The following is a 20872-nucleotide window of genomic DNA, read 5'->3' as shown; positions in this document are numbered from 1 at the left end:
ACTTCCCCTCTCTGCCAGTTCCCAGCAGTGCAAACGTCGGCTGTTCACAAGAGATGAAACTTCTCATTTGCATTGATCCCAGCAGTTTGCTCCAGTTGTTTCCTACCGTTCATGCTGGTTCATATTTGTTAAAGAGTTGTGTATTTTCCTCCCTTATGCAATGGCAAGTTAATAACTGGGTTTTGGTATGATAAAAACACCAGGGATGGTAAGAACAGAACTAACACATTATAGTTCTTTCTACACAAGCTTTGAGCCATAGGTATTTGTAGTCCTCTTTCAGCCTCCAAAGTATTCACAGGCATAGATAATTTTATACTTGCAATAGATTTATTTTGAGATGTGAAAATCCATTATACTTCTCTTATTAAATAAGGTTACATCCATCTCAGCGCTTTCGAGCACAATACTGTACAGGTGCAAATGAATTATTGTTATAAGAAAGAAAAATCAAGACAACACCTTAAAAATGAACAGTTCTATAAAACCAAGTGACTTAGGTACACCTGGAGCTACATATATCAGACATAAATGATCTGTTTTAAACCTTACCCACATCTGGCTAAAGCAAGAAGTTACATAAACCATCAGAAATTTAACATCAGATTAACATCAGCTGAAAGAGGGGAGAGTTAGAGAAGATATTAGGAAAAAACTCTTCACTAGGTGGTTGGTGAGGTGCTGGCACAGGGTGCCCAGAGAAGCTGTGGCTGCCCCATCCCTGGCAGTGTTCAAGGCCAGGTTGGACACAGGGGCTTGGAGCAACCTGCTCTAGTGGAAGGTGTCCCTGCCCGTGGCAGGGGGTTGGAACTGGATGAGCTTTAAGGTCCCTTCCAGCCCAAACCAGTCTGGGATTCTATGATTAGTATGGTCACAAGGGCAGCAGTAAACCTGCCATCTGGAGAAAGAGTGGGGTTCATTTCAAATGCTCAAGGAACGCAGCACTACTCCATTTTGCCAAAAGCTTCTCTACCAGCTTTTTAAACGTATTAGTTTCGTGATACATAGTATAGGAGAGGTGAAGTATTTACAGCCTCACAGTTCTTTTAATTGCTCAGCAACTCTATCCTCTCTCTTCTAACTTCAGTGATTCAGCCCCATTCTGCAGGATAGCCGTGAGAGCAGAGCACATCAGGGGAATGTTCCTTAAAGATTTCATAGCAGCAGACACACTGCTTTAACACATCCATGTTAACCTATAAAAATTCTTTTCCTAAAGCAGATTAAAACAAGATTAGTGAGTAAAGAGCAGGGTAGGAATTTTACCCTTTCCCATTGAATTCATGAGAAAAACCCTGAAAACCTCCTTCGTGGGATGTAGAGTTGAGCTTTATTCGAGCAGGATGTATCTGGCAGGTGAAATTCCAGAAGATGAAGAATTGGAGGGCATCACTCAGTTAATGCAGTCCATAACATGAATCTGCAGCGTGTCCAGATCAGGTAGAATTTCTTCACATTTGGGACATGAATATATTGAAATATTCCGTTGCTCTGGCCAGTCTTGACTAGCAGTTCCTGCAAGCAGAGCAGATAAGTGATTCCCTGTTATATTACTTGAGTTTTCCACTCTTTTTGTGGAGTGGTTGAAAGAGGTCTGGCTTGCTCCTAGCAACCAGAGAATCATGCTCTTCCCAGCTACCCACTTGCCAGAATAGCCACAGGGGAGCTGGGGAGCTGCTTGCAGCCAAGCAAAGCTGTTTTAAACTGCACACAGCAGGGCCTGGCCCCGTGAGCTGGAGAATGCTTGTGGTACCTCTTTGGACAAGGCGAGGTGAGTGCTCCCGATCCGGTGCCCTGGCTCCGTGACGACTCTGCATCTCCGCCAAAGAGTTTCTGTGGAGAATCAGTAAGTCAGAGGCTCTGAAAAAAGACTCGGCAAAAGGTATCTTCCCTTTGTCCCCAGAAAAGGTGAAAGGATTCAAAATAAATCAAAGGATTTCCAAGTAAATCATGTCAACTGGTCCTGCATTTAGTTCACAACTGCTGCTCAGAAACAGAACCTAGAAACGCTGCTGCTTTGTGAGATTGTGCCAGGATCCTGCTGAGATCAGGGTCATGCAACTGATACCACCAGGATTTGGGCAGCTACACACCCAGCGATCTGGGGCTTGCTCCTCTGGAAACCTCCAAGGACTCAGCTCTTCAGGGCAAACTGCACATTTGATTAAAGTAGAAAAGCAAGTTATACCAGAAAAAGGGTTCAGCGTACAGTTTATGTGAAATGTAACTTGATTCTTCAGATTCTGGGCACTCTTGTACCCATGGCTTCCACAAATGAATGGAGGACAAATGGTTATGTTTCCTTTTGTCTCTTTTGCAGCTTAAGAGTGCTAAAATGGTGCAATTCCAGGGTATCACAGTACTGGAAACTATGGGTACTCACCACTGCCACCTGGAGAAGCAGCAGCTATCCCTGGCACACATGCAGCAAACTTAGCTGCAGATTCACCACTAAAACTGAGGCCAGACCCCAAAGAAACTCACATGAAACCAGCAGGGAGAATTTACCAAGCGTGAATCATCCCAAGTGAAAACTTGCTAAAGCACCCAAGTAAGAACCAACACACCTTTCAGAGATTCTATCACAAAACTAAAATGAGAACTCAGGCAATTTTAAAATTCAAATTAACCAAGAAATAAATGTCTGTGAAGTTGTTTGCCATTCTACTGAGATGCTAGCAACAACAGTCCAAACTCTTCTTGTTTGGACTCAACAAGACAAGTCCAAAGGCAGCTCAGCCAAAATCTGTTCTCACCGGCTAAGATCTTCAAGGTTTTGCTGCTCTTTCAGCAGGTACGCCAACTGGACAGCCAACTGCTCCTTCTCCTCATGGATCTTCTCTCTTGCTGCCCTCTCAGCATGGAAATCAGAACAATAAACCTCCATCTGATCAGAAAAACAAAACCCTGCTGAGGACTTGTAACTTGGATGAACCACAGTCATAGATGGTATGTCAAAATAGCAGATCTGTATCATAGCCTGCATCTACTCAAAACACTCCTACAGCATTTACACTCTGCAAAGTGAAGATCTGCACTACTTACAAGGTGAGGAAGACTCAGTGGATTCTGGATAACATACCTCATGTGTCTTATCTGGGACAGTGCTATTGCCCTCTGCTGTACAGAGCCAGAAATGCGGCACAGACAAGCAGTGAGGAGGTGACTTGACCCATAACAAGACAAATCTGTGGCACAGGCAGTGGAACCGGGCCAAGATGCCAGTTTTGTGCTTTAAAGGTTAGGCAGACCCTTTTTAGTCACTGTTTATACACACTGGTTTGAGGAAAACCATCCCTAAAACATATGCAGTGATTCTTAAGACTGTGGTTTTAAACACCCATCTATTTGCAACTTTTGTTTGTTGTGCCAGACTCCAGCATACACAGTTCCTCCTACAGAACTGTAGGGTATGGTGGAACAGGCTCTGCAGGGATTTGCAAGGCAGGCCGAGTAAGGGAATCATGCTTCAGAATTGAGAAGTATTCAGTATTCCAGAGTGGGCCATTAAATATCTCCTTCTGGTTCCTGAATATTGGGTGGGGGAACTACCCAATTCCTGCAGAAGTGCTGAGGGATACCTGAGCACGGAGCACAGCCATGGTTTCAAGGTCTTCCTCTTGCTTAGCAATTATCTGCTTCATTTCATCTATCTGGAGCTGCTTTGCAGCAAGGGCTTGTTCTGCCAACTCCACCTTTGCAGTTAGTTGCTCCACCACCACTTTATCCACTCTGTCCAGCTGCAAGGAAAAGAACTCTGATTATGAGACGAACTCAGAATACAACCCGGCTTGAAGTGGAAGTTTGCTTCTTAATCCTCCTGCCCTTGGAAAAGCTTCCAACTTTGGACATCAAAGGAAGTTGGACTAAGACAGCAGGAGTGATCAATATTTCATTTTAAAGATTAGGTCTGAGTTTTCAAACTACGTTGTATCAAGTTAAAAGAACTCCCTAAAGGAGTTTCCCACTGCCCAAATTTGTTCCCAGATACATCCTCCCATCCCTACCTGCTCCCCCCTAGTTAATTCTGATTTCTTCTTGTGATGAGTTTACCTCTTTGAGTTTCATCTGATCGATTGTTCTCATTGCCTCAGTGAGTTCAGGAAGGACTTTGCTATATGCATCCTGCAAGCTGCTGTACCTTACCCTGTTGAAGACAAGAAGAGAGGTGAAAGTTTGAAACACTTCAAAACTCTTTGAAATCTAAACAATCTGTTCGAATTTAGGAAAAAAGCCACCACCAGCTCCTTGCAACTCAATCTGCATTTCTGATGAGAGAAAAATCATGCTCCGTGTCTCAACATCCCTCTTCCAGCGAGCTGTGTGCTGCTCTATCCATGGACTAAGTCCAAAGAAACGTCCTTACTGATCATCTGCATTTCATATTGAAGAATCCATCACACCAGTATTTTTATCGAGCTCACAAATGCTGTTCAAAATGTAACACCTTTCTTAGGAAGACATCCAAGTCTTGACTCAGAGACTTCAAGTGAAGGAGAATTCATCAGGAGAAGAACCAGACACAGACTCCAAAGATAATGAGCAGCTGAAGATGGGTCCTTCAGGAAGTTCAGCCTCTCTGTGCAGCTTGGACTGACAGTTTCACACTCCTTAAACAGACTGCATAGGAAAGGGAGCAGGGAGCCAGAGCAAAGAGCGAGTCTCTTCAGCTCAGCTTGACTGCACACTTACTTCTCCTAGCTAAAAACACATTGTAGGGGCTGCAGACCTCTTCATGTATGTCACTTTCCCATCCCTGTCACCACCTGACTTGTCCCTGCCCTCAAACATGTGGATGCATTTACCCCTGCGAGTCAGCAGGACAGCTTATGTCACTTTTCTGCTTCCTCTACTTGTATGTTATACCTGACCCTATTCCTCCTTTGACTTTAGGACAAGAGGAAGACAGAAGTCAGAGCTTACAGCTCAAATTTTCCTAAGTGAGGGTTCAGTAGGTGAAAGAATACAGCTGGGGCCTAATGTGGAGACTCCAGATTCAAAGTGACACAGACACTGAGGCGAACACAGGTTTCTAGTTCAGATTCTACAAATATAACATGGTTTCAAAGGGTGCAGAACACAAAACTAGTATTTCAGATTCAATTCCCCTTTGGCCAGTTTCCCTTGGACTTCCCCTTCCTCACTGACACCACCTCCCTGGAATATAAAACCAAGTCATACTCACTTCTCCTCATGTGTCTTGGCTTGTTCCAGCTTGACCTCTGCCTGCATGCTCTCCACCTGAAGTTCCAGCTTCTTGACGGTGTATATTAGCTGATGCTTCTCCTCCAATTCTGCTGCAGCAGCCGAGCTCTTTCTTTCCAGTACTTGGCACCTGAAAAGGAAAAAAGGTTCATCTCTCCTGTTCACCTTTTCCTGAGGGATTTGCCACGCCAGGCATATTGTAAGAATCTTTGTGTGGTTCACTTTAAAGGCTTATTTTGATGAAGAACAAGGAAAGACAAAAATTAATCTACACAACCATCAAAAACCAAAGCTATTGAAACTAATACTTTCTTACTATTATGAATCTCAAAGAACTGGAATTTGACAGAAAACTAAGCCATGAAAGTGAGGGTCTTGTAACCACTTGTTATAACCTACACAACTGGGCTTCAAAAGCACAGACAGTTCATGTGGAAAGGGTCATAATGAGGTCCTTCAGCTTCTTCCCCTGAGACTAGAACAGGGATTGATTATGTGAAGCAGAAAACAGGAAAGATTTCCCTTTATATCAGGAAAGTTTAAAACCCAAATCTTAACATTCAAGGCACTGGGGTTCTATTTGTAGAACTAGGTTGGCAGCTCAGACTTTCTGACAAATACTGTATTCCTTTCAACTCTACTTACAAAGAAGGAGCAATCTTTTACAGCATTTCTATGAAACAGATATTTCAGTTGGTATTTGTAGGGCTGGTGAGTTTCCCAAGCTGGGAGTTGTCATACAAATATATACCAGGTGTCACAGCAGAACCTTCTGAACCTTACTTTTCTTGAAGCTTCTTCTGAATCAATTCTGCTTCTTTTAACTTCTCATGGGCTTCCTGAAGCTCTTTAAACAGAGCACAAACTTGCAAATTCAGAGCTTCTACTTCACTGCCAACCTTTTAGAGAAAAAAGGAAAATTACATATGGACCATTCCAGATAGCAAAGCTGCAGGCTAAGAGATCTAAGCAGGAATAGCGTTCTTTCTCTAGAGGAAAGAGCAGAAGTCAGTGTGCACCATTACACTGGATAATAACAAGTCCACAAGGCTTCACAATTAGCAGTTATTCCTAAAAATGGCAGAACCCCATTTTGACTTAACAGTTTCAAAGACAACACTAGCACTGACTTTTTAACATTGGCTAGAATACACCTCATGCAGATGGGAAACACATAGAATCATGGAATGGTTTGGATTGGAAAGGACCTTAAGGTCATCCAGTTCCAACCCCCCTGCCATGGGCAGGGACACCTCACACTAGACCATGTCACCCAAGGCTCTGTCCAACCTGGCCTTGAACACTGCCAGGGATGGAGCATTTACCACTTCTCTGGGCAGCCCATTCCAGAGCCTCACCACCCTCACAGCAAAGAACTTCTTCCTTATATCTAACCTGAACTTCCCCTGTTTCAGCTTGAACCCATCAGCCCTTGTCCTATCGCTACAGTTCCTGATGAAGAGTCCCTCTACCATCATCTACATTTTCTTTCTCAAGAGTTGACAATTTAAAACACATGAGAAAAGCAGAGAGGCTTTGTGATTACTGCCACTCCTCTGAGCAACAGTTGCTGTCCTTCAAAGAAACCTAAAAGATCTATCCCTAGGTAGGCTGCTGCATCAGTGTGCTCTTTAGAAAGAGCTGTGACAACAGTTGTAGAGCAGAAGCAGCAGTTTGGAAGTAGAGAAGCAAATGAGGCAGACTCAAAGCTTAGACTTTCTCCTCCCAGTTATATACTGGTATTATCCTTTCCATTCCAGTTTCCTCCATTCTTGTTTCGGGCAGAAAGCAGAGAACACAGAAGGTTTTATGCATTGTAATTTAGATTACACATGAAACCCATCCAGCCAACTGGCGCTCTCCCGACGCAAACCAGCCTCTCCCACACCACACAAATGAGAACCCTAGGTCTGGAAGACTTCAGTTCTTGATGTTTTGAAGGAAAAAATACAACCCTAAATGGTAATTCCATTGCCATGCATTCAAATTCAAGTTTGCAAACAAAGGAGATGATTTCTAGTAAAATTGTAATCAGTTTTGTTGTGAGTTTCTGGCCTTTTCATTTGGCCTTCAGACCACAGGAATGTTACTGAAGGATCCTGAAGACAGGCAGAAAACAAGGGGAAGAAAGAAACAGAAGCTGGATTCTCCTCTAACCCAAGGCTCGAAGAACACCTCACAGTTTTAATTCTTAAAATATAGCCCCACACTGCAGAAGGTGTGAAACCTTTGACTGCTGCTGGTTTGGAGCTTCTGGAGATATACCCTGAGCTTTCCTAAAGAAACTTCTCACTCTCAGCATCACACTAGCATCACTTCAGTTGTCCTTAGCATTGTAATCTTCATTGATAATGTCTTATCAAATGCATGGAAAGTCTGCAGTTCAGCTTGGGAATAAGCTGGTTGGCTGTGGCTAGAAAGATCCCTGGTGTGTCAAGAGCATGCTGCTGTCCTGTTTCCTTGAAGGAAAGCTCCAGTTTTCTAACAGGGAAAGTCCATCACTTCCCCAGCAACTGAAGCAATAGAAGTTGTTCATCCATGATGACGTCCAGCTTTCATCTCAGAGCAGAAGTCCGGATCACAGCCATCTACTGACAGATGTTGTTGTTGAGGACACCTTCCACAAGCTGCCCAAACTAATATCAGTCACCAGCCTCTGAACATAACGGGTGAACACTCACACAGCACATTGCACTAAGCTTTTCCTATCTCAGAAGCAGATTGTTCTACCATCATGGCTGCATGCAGCAATCCAACTAACGTAATCACACTCACAGATGAAGGTACTGATTTTTGTAAGCTGATGACATTTCAAGTTGCAGAAAACTAGACATCAGTAGAAATTCCTTTAACAGAAAACGTCTCAACAAATGAAACCATGTATCACTGGCAAGAGTCTGACTTCTGATAAAGCTGGACTGTGAATTCTTGGTCTCTGGTGAAAGCCATCATAATTCAAGGTATTTTACTTACTTGGAACATAATTGATCCACGCTTCTGGGAAGCAAGTGTGGCAGCCTCGCTGAAAAGGCTACCCTGATTCAAAAAATCCCATCCCACAGTATAGCCTGTCTCTCTCCAACACCTATTTCTTACCCTGCCCAGGAAAGGCGCAACACCTAAATCATAGCCTCCTTGATCTCTGCTTCTGGGAAGCTCACAGCAGCCTCAGGGAAGGCAGAGCAGTAGCTGCTTTAAGATGACTCCTCTTGGAAGAGCTGGCTGAGGTTAGTGTCCAGCTGCTGTCTGCTCTAGCCTCTTCTCCCCCAGCCACTCCTCTAAACAGAGCCAAAGCAGGTTTGAAGAACTCTTCCCTTTCTCCCAGGATGTCTTCAAGTGCAGAGCCATCAAAAATGGTCCCTGCTGCACCCCCACATTGTTTCATTGAACATCTACATTTTACAATAGGGCCAGGTAACATGAGCCCCACTGACACGAGCCCTCTGAGGAAACCCAACAGCATATAAATGGAAGTGACTGTCATCGCAAGCATGTCACTGTGCTGACCTCAATATCAGTGCTTGGATGAGGAGCATCTGGCTCAAGCTGTAACTCAGGCAAAGTTGAGATAAAAATACTGGAAAGAATTAACTGAGACATCATCTGCTTTCCCCAGAAAGGCTGTCTCTTGGCCTGACTGCAAACTGGCCTTGTTTAACCAAGCCTGCCTTGTCCTAAATACTTGACCTGGCCTTCAGAAAGGTGAAGGTCTCCAGCAGATCCCATAATGTATTTACTGGCCCCATGCAGCACCTCAGAACATCCACACGACCTTAGTTGCCTGTATTATGCAGTTACACTGAACCTTAATGATGTCCACTGCTACGGGGGCTTACATGCTTCCCTCACACAGACAGGCTTACAACTGTAGGCACGTGAATTTAGGTGTCTGAATCTGGAGCTGAATCCCAACCCCACCATCCACCCAAACCCTTAATTGAAGACATGAGGACTGAGTTTGCCTGGAATTGCATCTCAATCCAAGATGGTTATCCCCCACCATTGTAATACATCCCACCAAAACCATGAAAAAACCCCAAACCAAACCAGGTACGATATAAATTCCACATCTGAAGTCTATTTTGCAGTAAGCTGTCATTGGATTCTGATCCAAAAGCTGACCTACCCAGCAGGGAGGAATTCACCCAGTCTAGAAGACTTTCTGGAGCTAGAAATAACAGCATCTCTCTCTGTTTAGCGGGCATAGCCAGGACAGTGAGGTATACCTGCAATTATGCCATGCTTCCCCAATTCTTGGCCACCAATCTCACCTCTTCTTGGTGGCTGGTGTAGTCTGGAACCACCTCTGAGATACGGATTGGAGAGTTCAAAATGCAATTCCATACCCTCTGCAGAGTAATTGCCCCTTGCTCCCTGAGTGCAAGTAGAAATCTAGGCCCTGAGATTGTTGGCCTCAACAAGTAAGCTGTATGGTGTTCCACCTCAGCTCAGGAGGACAGGTACTTACAGCCTCTGAACTCTCCTCTTCCTGTTCAGTTTGTGTCCCACTCTCCAGGCAGTTGCTGCTTTCCTTCTCCAGCTTTGACAGTCTGGAAAACAGAAGGAGCTGATAATCACAGATTTGGCCTTTATTTAGAGTGAGACTGTGGCTATTTGAGGATTTCATGCAAGGTGAAACTTCTTATAACATCACAGCCACAAACGAGAGGCAGAATTGAATGCACAGACATACAGGAAAGCCTGCAAAATCATGGGGGTTCCTGAAGAACACAGGACACCAGCATGTATATTTAAGTGTAAGTCTGTAGGTGAGGTGAAGAGCAGTGACATTCAGTCCACAGTGGTCCCTTTTTGGTACAGTCCAAACCCACTAACTCTTTGGAAATGGGTCAGTCTGTTCACGAAATCCAGTGATTAATATTGTCTCTATTTTCCTTAGATATTTTCAGAGGCTGAGATGTCTAAGAACCATTTGGCTGTGGCTCATTTCCTCTTCTAGGAAGACCATGTAGAAGCAATTACTGTGATACCAACTTTTCCTAGTAGATAATGTCCACTATAAAGTCTTACTCTGTCTCTGCAAAGCTACTGCTCGGGCAATTTTCCCCACCTGAACAGTCATAACAATTTATACCAATATAACTAAGCTGAGACAGACCCTCATACAGGTCTCACTGGAAAAGCTCTCTCTTAGACAAGTTTGGAATTAAGCTTCTTTTAGACATTTCCAAGGAGCTTTTGCAAGCTCACACATTTCTAAATGTAGCCTGCCAGTATCACGAAGAGGACTGTAATCCCTGTTTTATACATAGTGATTTGCTTAAGGCCCCACACGCAGATGACTCATACAAAGCCAAGTAACTATGGAGGAGTGAGAGGGGAGAATGGCCTCAACTAGTCATCATATCACTCTGACATAACCCGGGGAAAGTTTGAAGCCAAGATGAAATTGGTAATTTGTCTAGATCTGTGGTGCTATAGGAAATAATAATAAACCATGGAAACTCTTTTGCCCATGGAAAAGAACCTGTGGTTTATCCCTATTAAGGACTACCACAAAAATAAGCTATTACTACTGAGTGCTCAGGGAATTCCCCATCGAGGTCACACTGACATTTCACCTTGTCTCTGGATCAGCCACAGGCTTGGTAACTGCAGCAGCCCTGAAAGAAAATAGCTCCAAATGTTACAGTGCACCTACTTCATACCTCTCCTTGTGATCCTGCAGGTCCTTCTCAAGTTTTTCCCTCTTCTGAGTTTCATTTCTAAGGCAGCAGAGCAGCTGGCTCACCGTTAGCTCCTCAGACTCCAAATTCTTAGATTCATCTGCAGATTTGCTTCTGCTTTAAACCAAACCAGATGTAAATAACAACAGGTATGATTTTACTAGAACACTCCCTTATCCCTAACTGTGGGATCCAATCTGAGGCCACCATTTCACACAGTGTTGAAAACCAACATTCTAAGCGAAGGGCTCATTCCCAAGAACCAAGACTGCAAATCACAGTCCCTGTGTGTGCAAATGCAACCCTGGCTTTGTGCCCTGCTCAGACAGTCCCTTTCAAGCTGGGGGAACAATCTAGTACTTAAGCAAAGCCAACAAAAGCAGTCAAAACAATACAAACCCCAGTGCATTTCTTCTGACCTACTCCGCAGCCCCTCCTGCAAAGTGCTGCTGTCTGTTCCCAAAATAACACTTTTTTCCCCAATGAAACATGAAACATTTCTTATCTCTGTCTCATTCCTTTCCAGGAAAAGAAAGCACGTTCTGCTAAAAATGGCCATCAGAAATTGCTTTCTTTCTCAGAAAAAATCCTTTCAGTGTTTCACCTCCCTCACATTCTACAGCTCTTCTCAAAATTGCATCATGCTACTGTAGAAGTGAACAAAAAAGAAACACAAAACTAGCTGCAAAATAAGGTAAGTTAATTTTCTGATGATAAAATACTTCATTTCATTCCCTCCATTTTTATGCCCATCTAGACAGAAGGTCAAAATCCCTTAACTATATGGTAAGATCAGCATGTTATGTACTTTGTAAGCTTCAGAAGCTCTGCTGTAAACCAGCATGTGTTTAAAACTTTGCTTTTGTAGTTGGGAACATAAAGTAAAACACAGTCTTCTGCGTGCTCCTGACAGCTAGAAATCTTTGCTGAGCAAAATTCAATACCCCAAAGACAGTGTTCAGCCAGGATATTATAAGTAAATAACTTTTATCAGGAGATTTTTAGTGCACGGTTCTACTGTTACAGAAATAAACCTGTCCTGAGTGGATCGCATTTCTTTGAACCTGTTAACAGCACCAGTGTAAAGTTTCAATGCTGGACAAAGACATGTGGTGACACAGGGAATATTTTAAGAGGTACATATACCCCCTGTTCTTGTAGATATGGCCCAGACGCTCAGCAAAAGGTAAGCAAGTCCCACAGAGAATGTCTTCTCGTAACCAGAATGTTCTCACAAGCCACTGCTAAGGACAAGCTTAATACTTGCAGCCTGGTCTGTGGTCAGCAACTGTCTCAGTTTCAGCCATGACACCTCCTCACCACCTTCAGCTTAACTACCCCCTGAGGGACAAGTTTTCTATGTCATCACACTAAAAGGCCATTCTCCCTTGCAGTGACGTAGAGATAACCTGTACATGGAGCACAGTCTTCTGGCCTGCTATGCCCTTGGCATTTTCTATATCCTTTCCTTCCAAAAGCAAAGGCCACAAAGTAAGTAAGAGAGTTCAGCCACAACCATGTAGCTACTAAACTGGGCAGTATCCAAAATGGAAAGTTAAATAGGATCAGCTGTCTGTGTCCATGAGAAGGACAAGGGTTCAGCCAGGGGCAAGAAAGTCCCTTGTGCCGTGGAGGTGATGTAAAGATCAAATTTTGAGAAGTAACCTAACCAGAATGCTGGTACCTTAAGCCCAGTAACCTGAAAAATAAGGACTATGTTCTTGCACTGCCTGTCCACCCCACCATGATACACTTTATACCAACCACACCGAAACAGGACGGGTTCAGATCTGAAAGACAACAATGATTCTTACCAACATCTTTATAATCGGACAGAGGACAGATACTCTATTAGATGGTCTCCAATGACTAGAGGGAGGGAGTCCCTGCAGCCTCTATCTTTACCTTGTTTGTTTGGCCTCCTGTCTGGCTTTTAAAAGCCTGAGAAGTTGGCAAGCCAACACATACATAAAGCCTGGCCAACCAGCCAGAATATACGCTCCCTCTTGTCAGCTAGTGAAAACTGGAAGGAAAAATGTCAGAGAGCTGGGAGGCTTCCTGACACGGTAGGGAGGTAGAGCTACTGCAATGGAGGGATGCAAGGCCGCAGGGAAAAAGGACTTTCTAGTGCATTCCTCATAGAAAAAAGTTCCCTTGCATTGCAAACAAAACACACTGCAGGAGTCTGAATCACACACATCCCACAAGAACCTACGTACATGTAGACAGCAACATTACTGGTCACTTCATCACTATTCTCTTGATGTTCCTTTGCAGTTCTTTTCATTTCTTCTTCCTAGGAAAAAAACCAAACCACTATTAGCTTGCTATTTGGACTAAGGAGGACACTGTTTTATTGAGTTAAGGAAGGAAAAAAAAAACCTGGGAAAACTGCTATCATGGCAATAAAAAGAAATAAAACCACAAAACTCCTCCACATCAGTTTCATGTTTGGAAATTCTTAACTTAAATACTTCACATGCCTTTCCCTGTATCTCTTCAGACTGATCAGGGAAGAGAAACAACAATGGGATTTGGCTTTTTCCTTTCTTCAGCAACTTCCGTGGCCACTCTCCCGTATAAAGATGATCAGACACCACACAGCAACAGCCAGCATCACTGCAGGCGACTTTAAATATAAGCCTAAAACCCACTCTCTTGCCTCCAAAAGAGCCACTCTTCTTTCCCACTACAAAACCCACTCATTGATCTTTGCAGACCAAAGGAGAATCTTTGTAGCAAAAAAAGGGAGAATGCATCCTTGAAGGTTTCCTGCAGGCTGAAGTTTTCTTCCACAACTCCAAACAAGTTTTAATTAAATCTTACTTTCTTGTTGCATTTGTACTTCCCAGAGGGGGATCTGCTGTTACGGGCACAGCAGAGACCCACATTTTCACATTTTGCCTGCGAAGATTTTTCAGATACAAGAACAGTAGAAAAAATAATCTTGCCCTTGGTTTTGTTTGCCTGCATCTCTCCGTATCTGTCAGTAGAAAGGGAGCCCTGTTCTCAAAAGAGAACACCCCCCTCTGTGCAGAGGTGTTGCCTCTTTACAAAACTCAGGAATGCCAATTAAGATAAACTCTTAACATTTCTAATTAGTCCAAAGTCACCTGCTGGACCATGTTCATTTTTCCAGGGAATATTTTAGGCTATCTATGAAATTAATTTACTTTGTACATGCAAGCGGAAGGACAAAAAGTAAACTCCAAGTCCTTCAGCACTACATCTTGTAAGACACAAGTCCTCCATGCCAGGTAATCTAAGAGACCATAAAATCATATAGGCTGGAAAAGACCTTTAAGATCATGGAATCCAACCATGCAACTCTTCTCCCAAATCCACCAGGTCTGGATCTTGTGTTACTGCTGTTGCTGGAAGTTTCCTGTTCCCTCTCAAACAGGCATAAAGACTTTTCATTGACATGGGTATAGATTCGCTCTTTCCATTAAAGGAAGACAGGGTGCTAAACACCTCACTGTGGAATTCCATTAAGTAAACTTTGTCAGTCTAATTAGACTCAGACCTGACTTCCTCATCCTTTGGACAGGTATGAGAAGACGATTAAGTCTGCAAAAAAAGGAGGACCAAGCTGGAACCCAAGTTTCTTTCTGTGTGTTCTGTTTCTCTCCCTGTGTTCTTCTTCCTCCCTTCACTTACATTCATTGCAATCTGCACAAAGGAATCCTCTGCTGAGGCCATGTTCAGCTTGATATGCAGTTCTGAAATGATAGCCAGCAGATCTGCCTTCTCAGCCTGGAGCCGCTGCAACTGGGACTTCAGCTGAGTTGCTTCCTTCTCGAGAGCCGTGCAGCCCTCCTGGGATAAACAAACCCTGCATTAGCCAACCGAAAGGGAACACCAGCCGAGGAGCACAGAGCCTGAACATAACAAGGGTGTCCAGCATCCCTTCTCTGTTTAGGTTTGCCTGGAAAAGCCCATCGTACAGATGCCTATGTTTTGGCCCACTAGACAGCAAGAAGTCTGAACTGTGAAACCAAGTTAATCCAATGATGAGCATCATGGTTCTGGAAAACATAGGCCTGGTTCTCTGAATGCACAGACAATTAGGATGTAAACCTTTGCTAAATTTATGCCTCTCACTACCACATAGGATCTCAGCCAACCTACAGAATTACTGTCGAGAGTTACTGTATTTTTCCACCCATATCCTTATTCCTCTTTTCTCAAGTCTATCTAAAATTCTAGGGAGAAAAGACCAGTGGGCAGAGAGCTTTTCCACACACCCCACTTTCAGCCTTTCCCCACTATACAGCTTCTCTGTATCCCACCTCCACATATAAATCTCTCCCTGTCTCCCTGACCTTCCCACACAGTCTTATATTGCTTCCACAAAGCCTCTTCCACAAAGTCCCTCAGAGAATCTCCCCAAACCTAGTATCTTCTTCCAACCATGACTGTCTCCTTCACCTTCTGCCTCTTCCCTTTCCCCAGAATCCTCGACTCTCTCTTAAGCCTCTGCATAACCAGGAAGCCTCATTTCCGCCCCCCCCGCCTTTAAATACCTCTCCCCATCATGAAACTTTCCCTGTGAGTTTATTTCTTCCTCATTTTGTAACCTGAACCTTCCACTTCCTTGTACTGCCTTTATTACACCACGTATCATCAGTGTAAATTCTGGACAATTCCTGGAGTCTGAATTACATTCTAAGCCATCATTCATGCCAAATCTCCAAACTCTTGCTCTGCTCTCAGTGTCTCTCATCCCACAGTACTACCCTACCCACCTCAGTTGCTGCTCGCTCTGATTTTGTGCTTATGCTGTAAGAGGATGCAGTGAGAGTCAGCTCCAGTGAAGAAGAGAGAGCTTTGCAGCAACCTGGGCTAACAGAGGTACAGTTTTGAGAGAAAACCTCCTATGAATGATGGTTTATCACTAAGGGAGACAACACAACATATCTGTGATTTACTTTGAGTGAGACAGACATGTCACTTAAAGGCAGCAATGGACTATAGACTCTCTCAGCTAACAATAAAACACAGAGGTAGAGAAATCAGACTAATTTTAAATGTCTTCCTGTGGGAGGATGTTTTCTATGCTCTTTCTAAACAATAAAAAAGAAAGTGAAACTAAGGCACTCAAGAGAGAAAGTAATTTTGGGCTTAAATGACACTGTCAGCCTGAAAAATCACAATCAGAATTGAAAGTGTTGCTGTTTAAATTACAGTTACCGCTGGCTGGTAAAACTGCAAAGAATCATAGAAGAACCAGGGTTTACCCTGTGAAGCTCTTGGAATGAGATCATTAAAAGAGATTTATTTTTACTTTTCTGGATGTTGGATTACTCAAGCAGGTCGGATCACTATGTCAGTAACATGCTTTAAGCATTGAAAGCACAAGAAGTTCTAAAACAGGTAAAGGCAGAATAAATCCTCTATTTCCTCTTAAAACCTATTCCAGATTTACGAAATTCTGAGTTTCCTTGACAATCCTGAAGCACAACTTATAGCCTATGAAGTAAAGATTGTGTAATATTTACACAACCACACTATTTATACATTACTTTCTTCCTCCTTGTAACTTCTGAACTTACTGGCCAATTTTGAGTTGCATGCTGAAAACATTCTTACAGAGTTCCATAAAACAGGCAGTCAGGAGAGGAAAGGAGAATCTACTAGTGCCTGCATTGAGAAAAAGGCTTATACACTCATCCTTCATCAAGCAACAGAGAAACCACATGGGTTTGAAGGTACCAGATACCAGGATACCTTGGTTTGCCTCTGCATGAAACGTCTTGTTAAACATCTCTTCGCATGACCATGTGGGACACAAAGCAGGTTTTGGTTTAATAGGCTTTGTCCACAGATATCTTCTGTACTATCAGAAAAATGCTGCCTGGCTACTAAGTAATTACCTGCAACATTAGAAATAACGTGTTACAGAGCCAGAGGTAAGGCAGAGGGAGAAAGCTCAGAATCAAATGAGGCAGCAGAAGTACAGCTCTAAGCTGACCCCAGCAAAAGAGCTTTCATCAGAGTAGAATAATATAATAAAAATAGAAGGAAGGTCATTATTATCTTTTTCTTTTCCTTAAATGTAAAGTTCTTCCTGGAAACACAAATATAATTAAACAATCATGACAGACAGATAATCTAATGGGCAAAAGGAGGGATAAAGTCAAGAGGTACCCAAGAGAAAACAAAATAAAGCATGAAAAGTTAGGAAAATGATAGTTTCTTATTTCTTCTGTCAAGAATTTTAATTATTATTATTAAATGTTAATGGAAATGTAAATTGTCTCACATGTGGCACAATTTTCTGTTACTACACTCTGAGAAGCCTCCCTTGCTAAGTCAGGCCACGACCTCTTGTTAGAGCATCAGGATAAAAGTGGAGACGTTAACAAATCTCCAAACCTCCCAGTGTGATGCAGGGCCTGAACACTCCAGACTTTCAATTCAAAAGCGTGTCAATCCGACCAATTCCTTATTTACCATTGCAGCTCCTTCTTCTTTTTCCTTTAAGCTCTGAAGCTGTTGCTGTAGCTGTTCATTTTCAATGCACTTGGCTAGCAAGCACTGCTTAGCCTCCTTAAACTTCAACTCAAAAAATTCTCTTTCTTCTTTCTGCTTCTCTCGCCAGATGGAAAGCTCCTCATACCGGTCCTTCATAGCTTGGTTATGCAACTTCATGGCTTCTAAAAGATACCCAGAGACGAGACATGGATTCACATTAATCCTCTGTCAATGAAACAGCAGATTTCCACTGCACTGAGCTCAGCATTCCTCAGTATCAAATGGGTTAGCAATGATTTGGTATGAAATGCAAACCTCCTTCTTGTGTACCTTAAATGCCAAACCAGAATTAAACTTCTTATATTCTATTAGCACTATGATAAATAGCATTAAATCCACTGCTAAAATCACAAGCCCAGAATTCTCTCCCTTCTTGACTTATTCCTAAACGAAGTAGTATTATTCACAAGAGAAACTTGGTCATTTATATGATCAACCCAAATGAAACCACTGAACTGAGATTCTGAAACTACTGAGACTTGGAAGGGATAGCAGACATCCTAGACTGGTAAATTACTGCATGGGAACAGATGCTATCAAATCAAGCGTCTCAAAGTATGCCCAACAATGCTCTACTTGAACATTTAGTTAAGATAAAATTTGGTTAAGGTAAAAAATATACCAAGCAACTTACAGCAAAGTCAGTTCTCCCTGGCTGGGAACAAAGTCAGTATTGCAAAATGCTTACAAGATTCTTAGGAAGAGTTAATGCAAGTATTTCAGACTTGCTTTTTTTAAGGCAATAAACTCAAAGCCAGCTATGTGAACATCTCTTATACACTGTATTTTCCACTAACTTCCATTATGTCCCAATGTCGTATTATACACTGCCAAGAAATCCTTCAGGTTATGTAAATAAGCGTAGCTCAGGAGAATGATTCTGCAAAGCATGAGTTACAGCAGCTGTAAATATAGTCCCAAAACATTATCTCATACGATACAGGACCTTTCAGCAAAATACCAGAGATAGCTCTAGAACCAACTCTCCTGCCAGATACCCATGGGACTCTAAGGCAGAAAACATGGACCAGGGCCAAAAATGACTCAGGTGGAATTTAAACACTAGTGTAAAAACACAATACACAAGATATGTGACTTTATGCTTTGCTTCCATATAAACAGGGAGGTATCTCTGTCTTTTACACAGAAAATTCCCAGATCCCTTGGGGTCTATCCATTTAAAAAAAATATTCCTATGTGACACCTAAACTCCAGGGATCCGGAAACAAATCGCTCTCACCTCAAAGACTCAAATTATCAGGCATTTTCAAGGAAACCTATTGTTTTCTCCCAGATAGACCCTGCCATGGCCGCCACTTCCTTTTGAAGTACAGAAGGTGCTGCCACATCTAAATGTTCACGGTTGTTACGACACACAGTGCAGGTCAGCCTGCTCCAATTGCCTGCTCTGCCCAAAAGGATGCAGCTCCTTTCAGACAGCATCCTAACCCAGGCTTTTTCTGGACACTGCACAGTACCCAGCCCTCCTGACACAGCTATGGCAAAGTATTAGTCTGTCTGCAATGGAGCTGCCCAACAGTCCTAAAATACAAACCAAAAAAGCTTTTAGAGGTTGATGTGCAAAGAGCGTATCATAGCAAGAGATTTTTCTCCTCGCCTCCTAAAATAGACAGTGCTATACTGCTTATATATATAATTCTAAAGCAAGGCAGTCATCCATACATTGGGCTGTTCTCCTAATCTTCCATACTGATTCAATTTGATGTGTCCTATCAATTAGCCTTGCCATTTACAGAGTTGTTTATACGGCAAATGCTACCCAGGTAGAAAATGTTACCCAGCAAGGGCAAATGAACACAGAATTCATACTCGTAGGACAAAAATAACACCCACAGAAGAAACTCAGGGCTTTTGCATTTCAAGACCAGTTCACATGAACCTTCACCTTTTAACTCACTGTTCTCAGTGATTAGTTCTTTCATTTGTTGTACCATCTCCTCTGGGGTGTAGGTGCTAAGGGCAGGGGCAGCCACGCTGTCTGTCCCATTTTCCATTTTTCTCTTGGGATGCTCTCCATTTTCAGCAGGACGGCTCTTCAACTTGCTGGACATCTCTGAAGCATCTACTATAAGGTTTACAAAGAGAAAACTCTTAATGTCTTGCCCAATAGAAGGTGTCCCTGCCTGTGGCAGGGGGGTTGGAATTAGACGAGCTTTAAAGCCCCTTCCAACTCAAACCATTCTATGAGTCCTTCATTTTATTAAGCAAGCCACACATCTTGTCATAACACACAGGCACCTTCCAATCCCTCTGACCCCGTTAACACCAGAGTATTCATGAGCCTCCATAACCCATTAAGGGCAGGACAACTAAAGCAACTGATCCTGGGCTAACCAACCCTTCCTCGGGAGTTCCTTTCCCTGGGAATGAGACAAGGAGAACCCCCATCTCCCCCACTGCCCCTGTTCCCCTCAGCAGCCCTGGACGCGCACCCTGGCAGTATGTCGGGAGCCGGCACCCTGAGGAGACCGGGCTCCGACACCCCCCCGGCCCTAAGAGGGCCTGTGCCGCCGCCGCCCCCCCTCTCCCCGACGCCGAAATGCGATTTCCGCTCATTTTTAACTTTCATTTTCGCTTTCTTGGCCCCTTTTCCTTTCTCCACCACCGCTCACCCGCCGCGGTACCGGCGGCAGCTGAGGCGCCCGCCCCTACCCAGTCGCGGCTGCTCCATCGTCCCCCGTGTACCCCCGGGAGCCGCGTCTCCCCGCTCGCCCTCCCTCAGGCCCACCCCAGATCCGCCGAGTCACCGGGCGAGCCCGCCCATAGCGGGACCGTGAGGGGAACCAGCAGCCGCCCGCCTGAGGGGCTGCCCCCGCCGCCCACCGAGCGTCTCCCCGCTCACCCCCGTCACGGCGCGCCCATGGCGGCAGCAGCGGCGGCGGCCCGGCCCAGCTGACTGCCCGTCCCCGCCTCCTCCTCCTCCTCCTCCTCCTCCTCCTCCGCGGGGACTTCCCGAGTTTCCTGGCACCGCCGGGCCCGCTGCGGGCGTTCCTCCCTCAGGGTGCCGGCCTCCCGGCACTCGCCCTCCCCCGGGCACACGGCGTCTCCCTTCCCTCACACCCGCCCACGGGAGCGGGAGAGGAGGCAGAACCCTCCAAGGAGAAGCAAGGTCGCTGGTCCTTGTGTAGTGCTTGGTACTGTGGGAGCATGCTACTATCAGGAGTAAAATCGTGTTTCCACAGGAGAAGAAAGATTAGAGGGTATGGTGGAGAAGAGCTGTGTCAAGAGGGATGATTGGGAAAGGCTTCTTATTGCACAAGGCTTAAAGATGGGATCAGGTGGAGGGTTTGAGGCAAATGAAAGGGAGCCCTTTTCACACAGGGCATAGTCATGGAGTGGTTTGTGTTGGAAGGGACCTTAAAGCTCATCCAGTTCCAACCCCTGCCACGGGCAGGGACACCTTCCACTAGAGCAGGTTGCTC

General features: G+C 44.1%; 1 protein-coding gene across 10 annotated transcripts; it reads right to left on the bottom strand.

Moving 5' to 3' along the window:
* Nucleotides 1–308: 308 nt before the first annotated feature.
* OPTN (optineurin) lies at nt 309–20556 on the bottom strand. Of its 10 annotated transcripts, none has more exons than XM_030479994.1 (14): nt 20103–20262; nt 19336–19515; nt 17349–17551; nt 14553–14711; nt 13112–13188; nt 10875–11009; nt 9674–9755; nt 5989–6104; nt 5186–5335; nt 4054–4147; nt 3582–3740; nt 2757–2887; nt 1754–1833; nt 309–1515 (listed from the first exon to the last, which is right to left on the bottom strand). In XM_030479994.1, the coding sequence occupies exons 1-14, from the start codon at nt 20119–20121 to the stop codon at nt 1394–1396; spliced, it is 1707 nt and encodes a 568-aa protein (XP_030335854.1). In that variant the 5' UTR covers nt 20122–20262; the 3' UTR covers nt 309–1393. The 10 variants fall into 10 exon arrangements, with proteins under 10 accessions (XP_030335854.1, XP_030335859.1, XP_030335861.1 ...); XM_030479999.1 differs by lacking the exon at nt 20103–20262 and adding an exon at nt 20293–20556 and having other exon boundaries at nt 1305–1515; XM_030480001.1 differs by lacking the exon at nt 20103–20262 and adding an exon at nt 20293–20556 and having other exon boundaries at nt 1305–1515; nt 10875–11006.
* Nucleotides 20557–20872: the final 316 nt, after the last annotated feature.

Source organism: Strigops habroptila, chromosome 3 (genome assembly GCF_004027225.2).
Source record: "Strigops habroptila isolate Jane chromosome 3, bStrHab1.2.pri, whole genome shotgun sequence".
In the NCBI taxonomy this organism is placed as follows: domain Eukaryota; kingdom Metazoa; phylum Chordata; class Aves; order Psittaciformes; family Psittacidae; genus Strigops; species Strigops habroptila.
The sequence above is the reverse complement of the archived record's forward strand: the minus strand, read 5'-3'. Positions and strand labels throughout refer to the sequence as shown.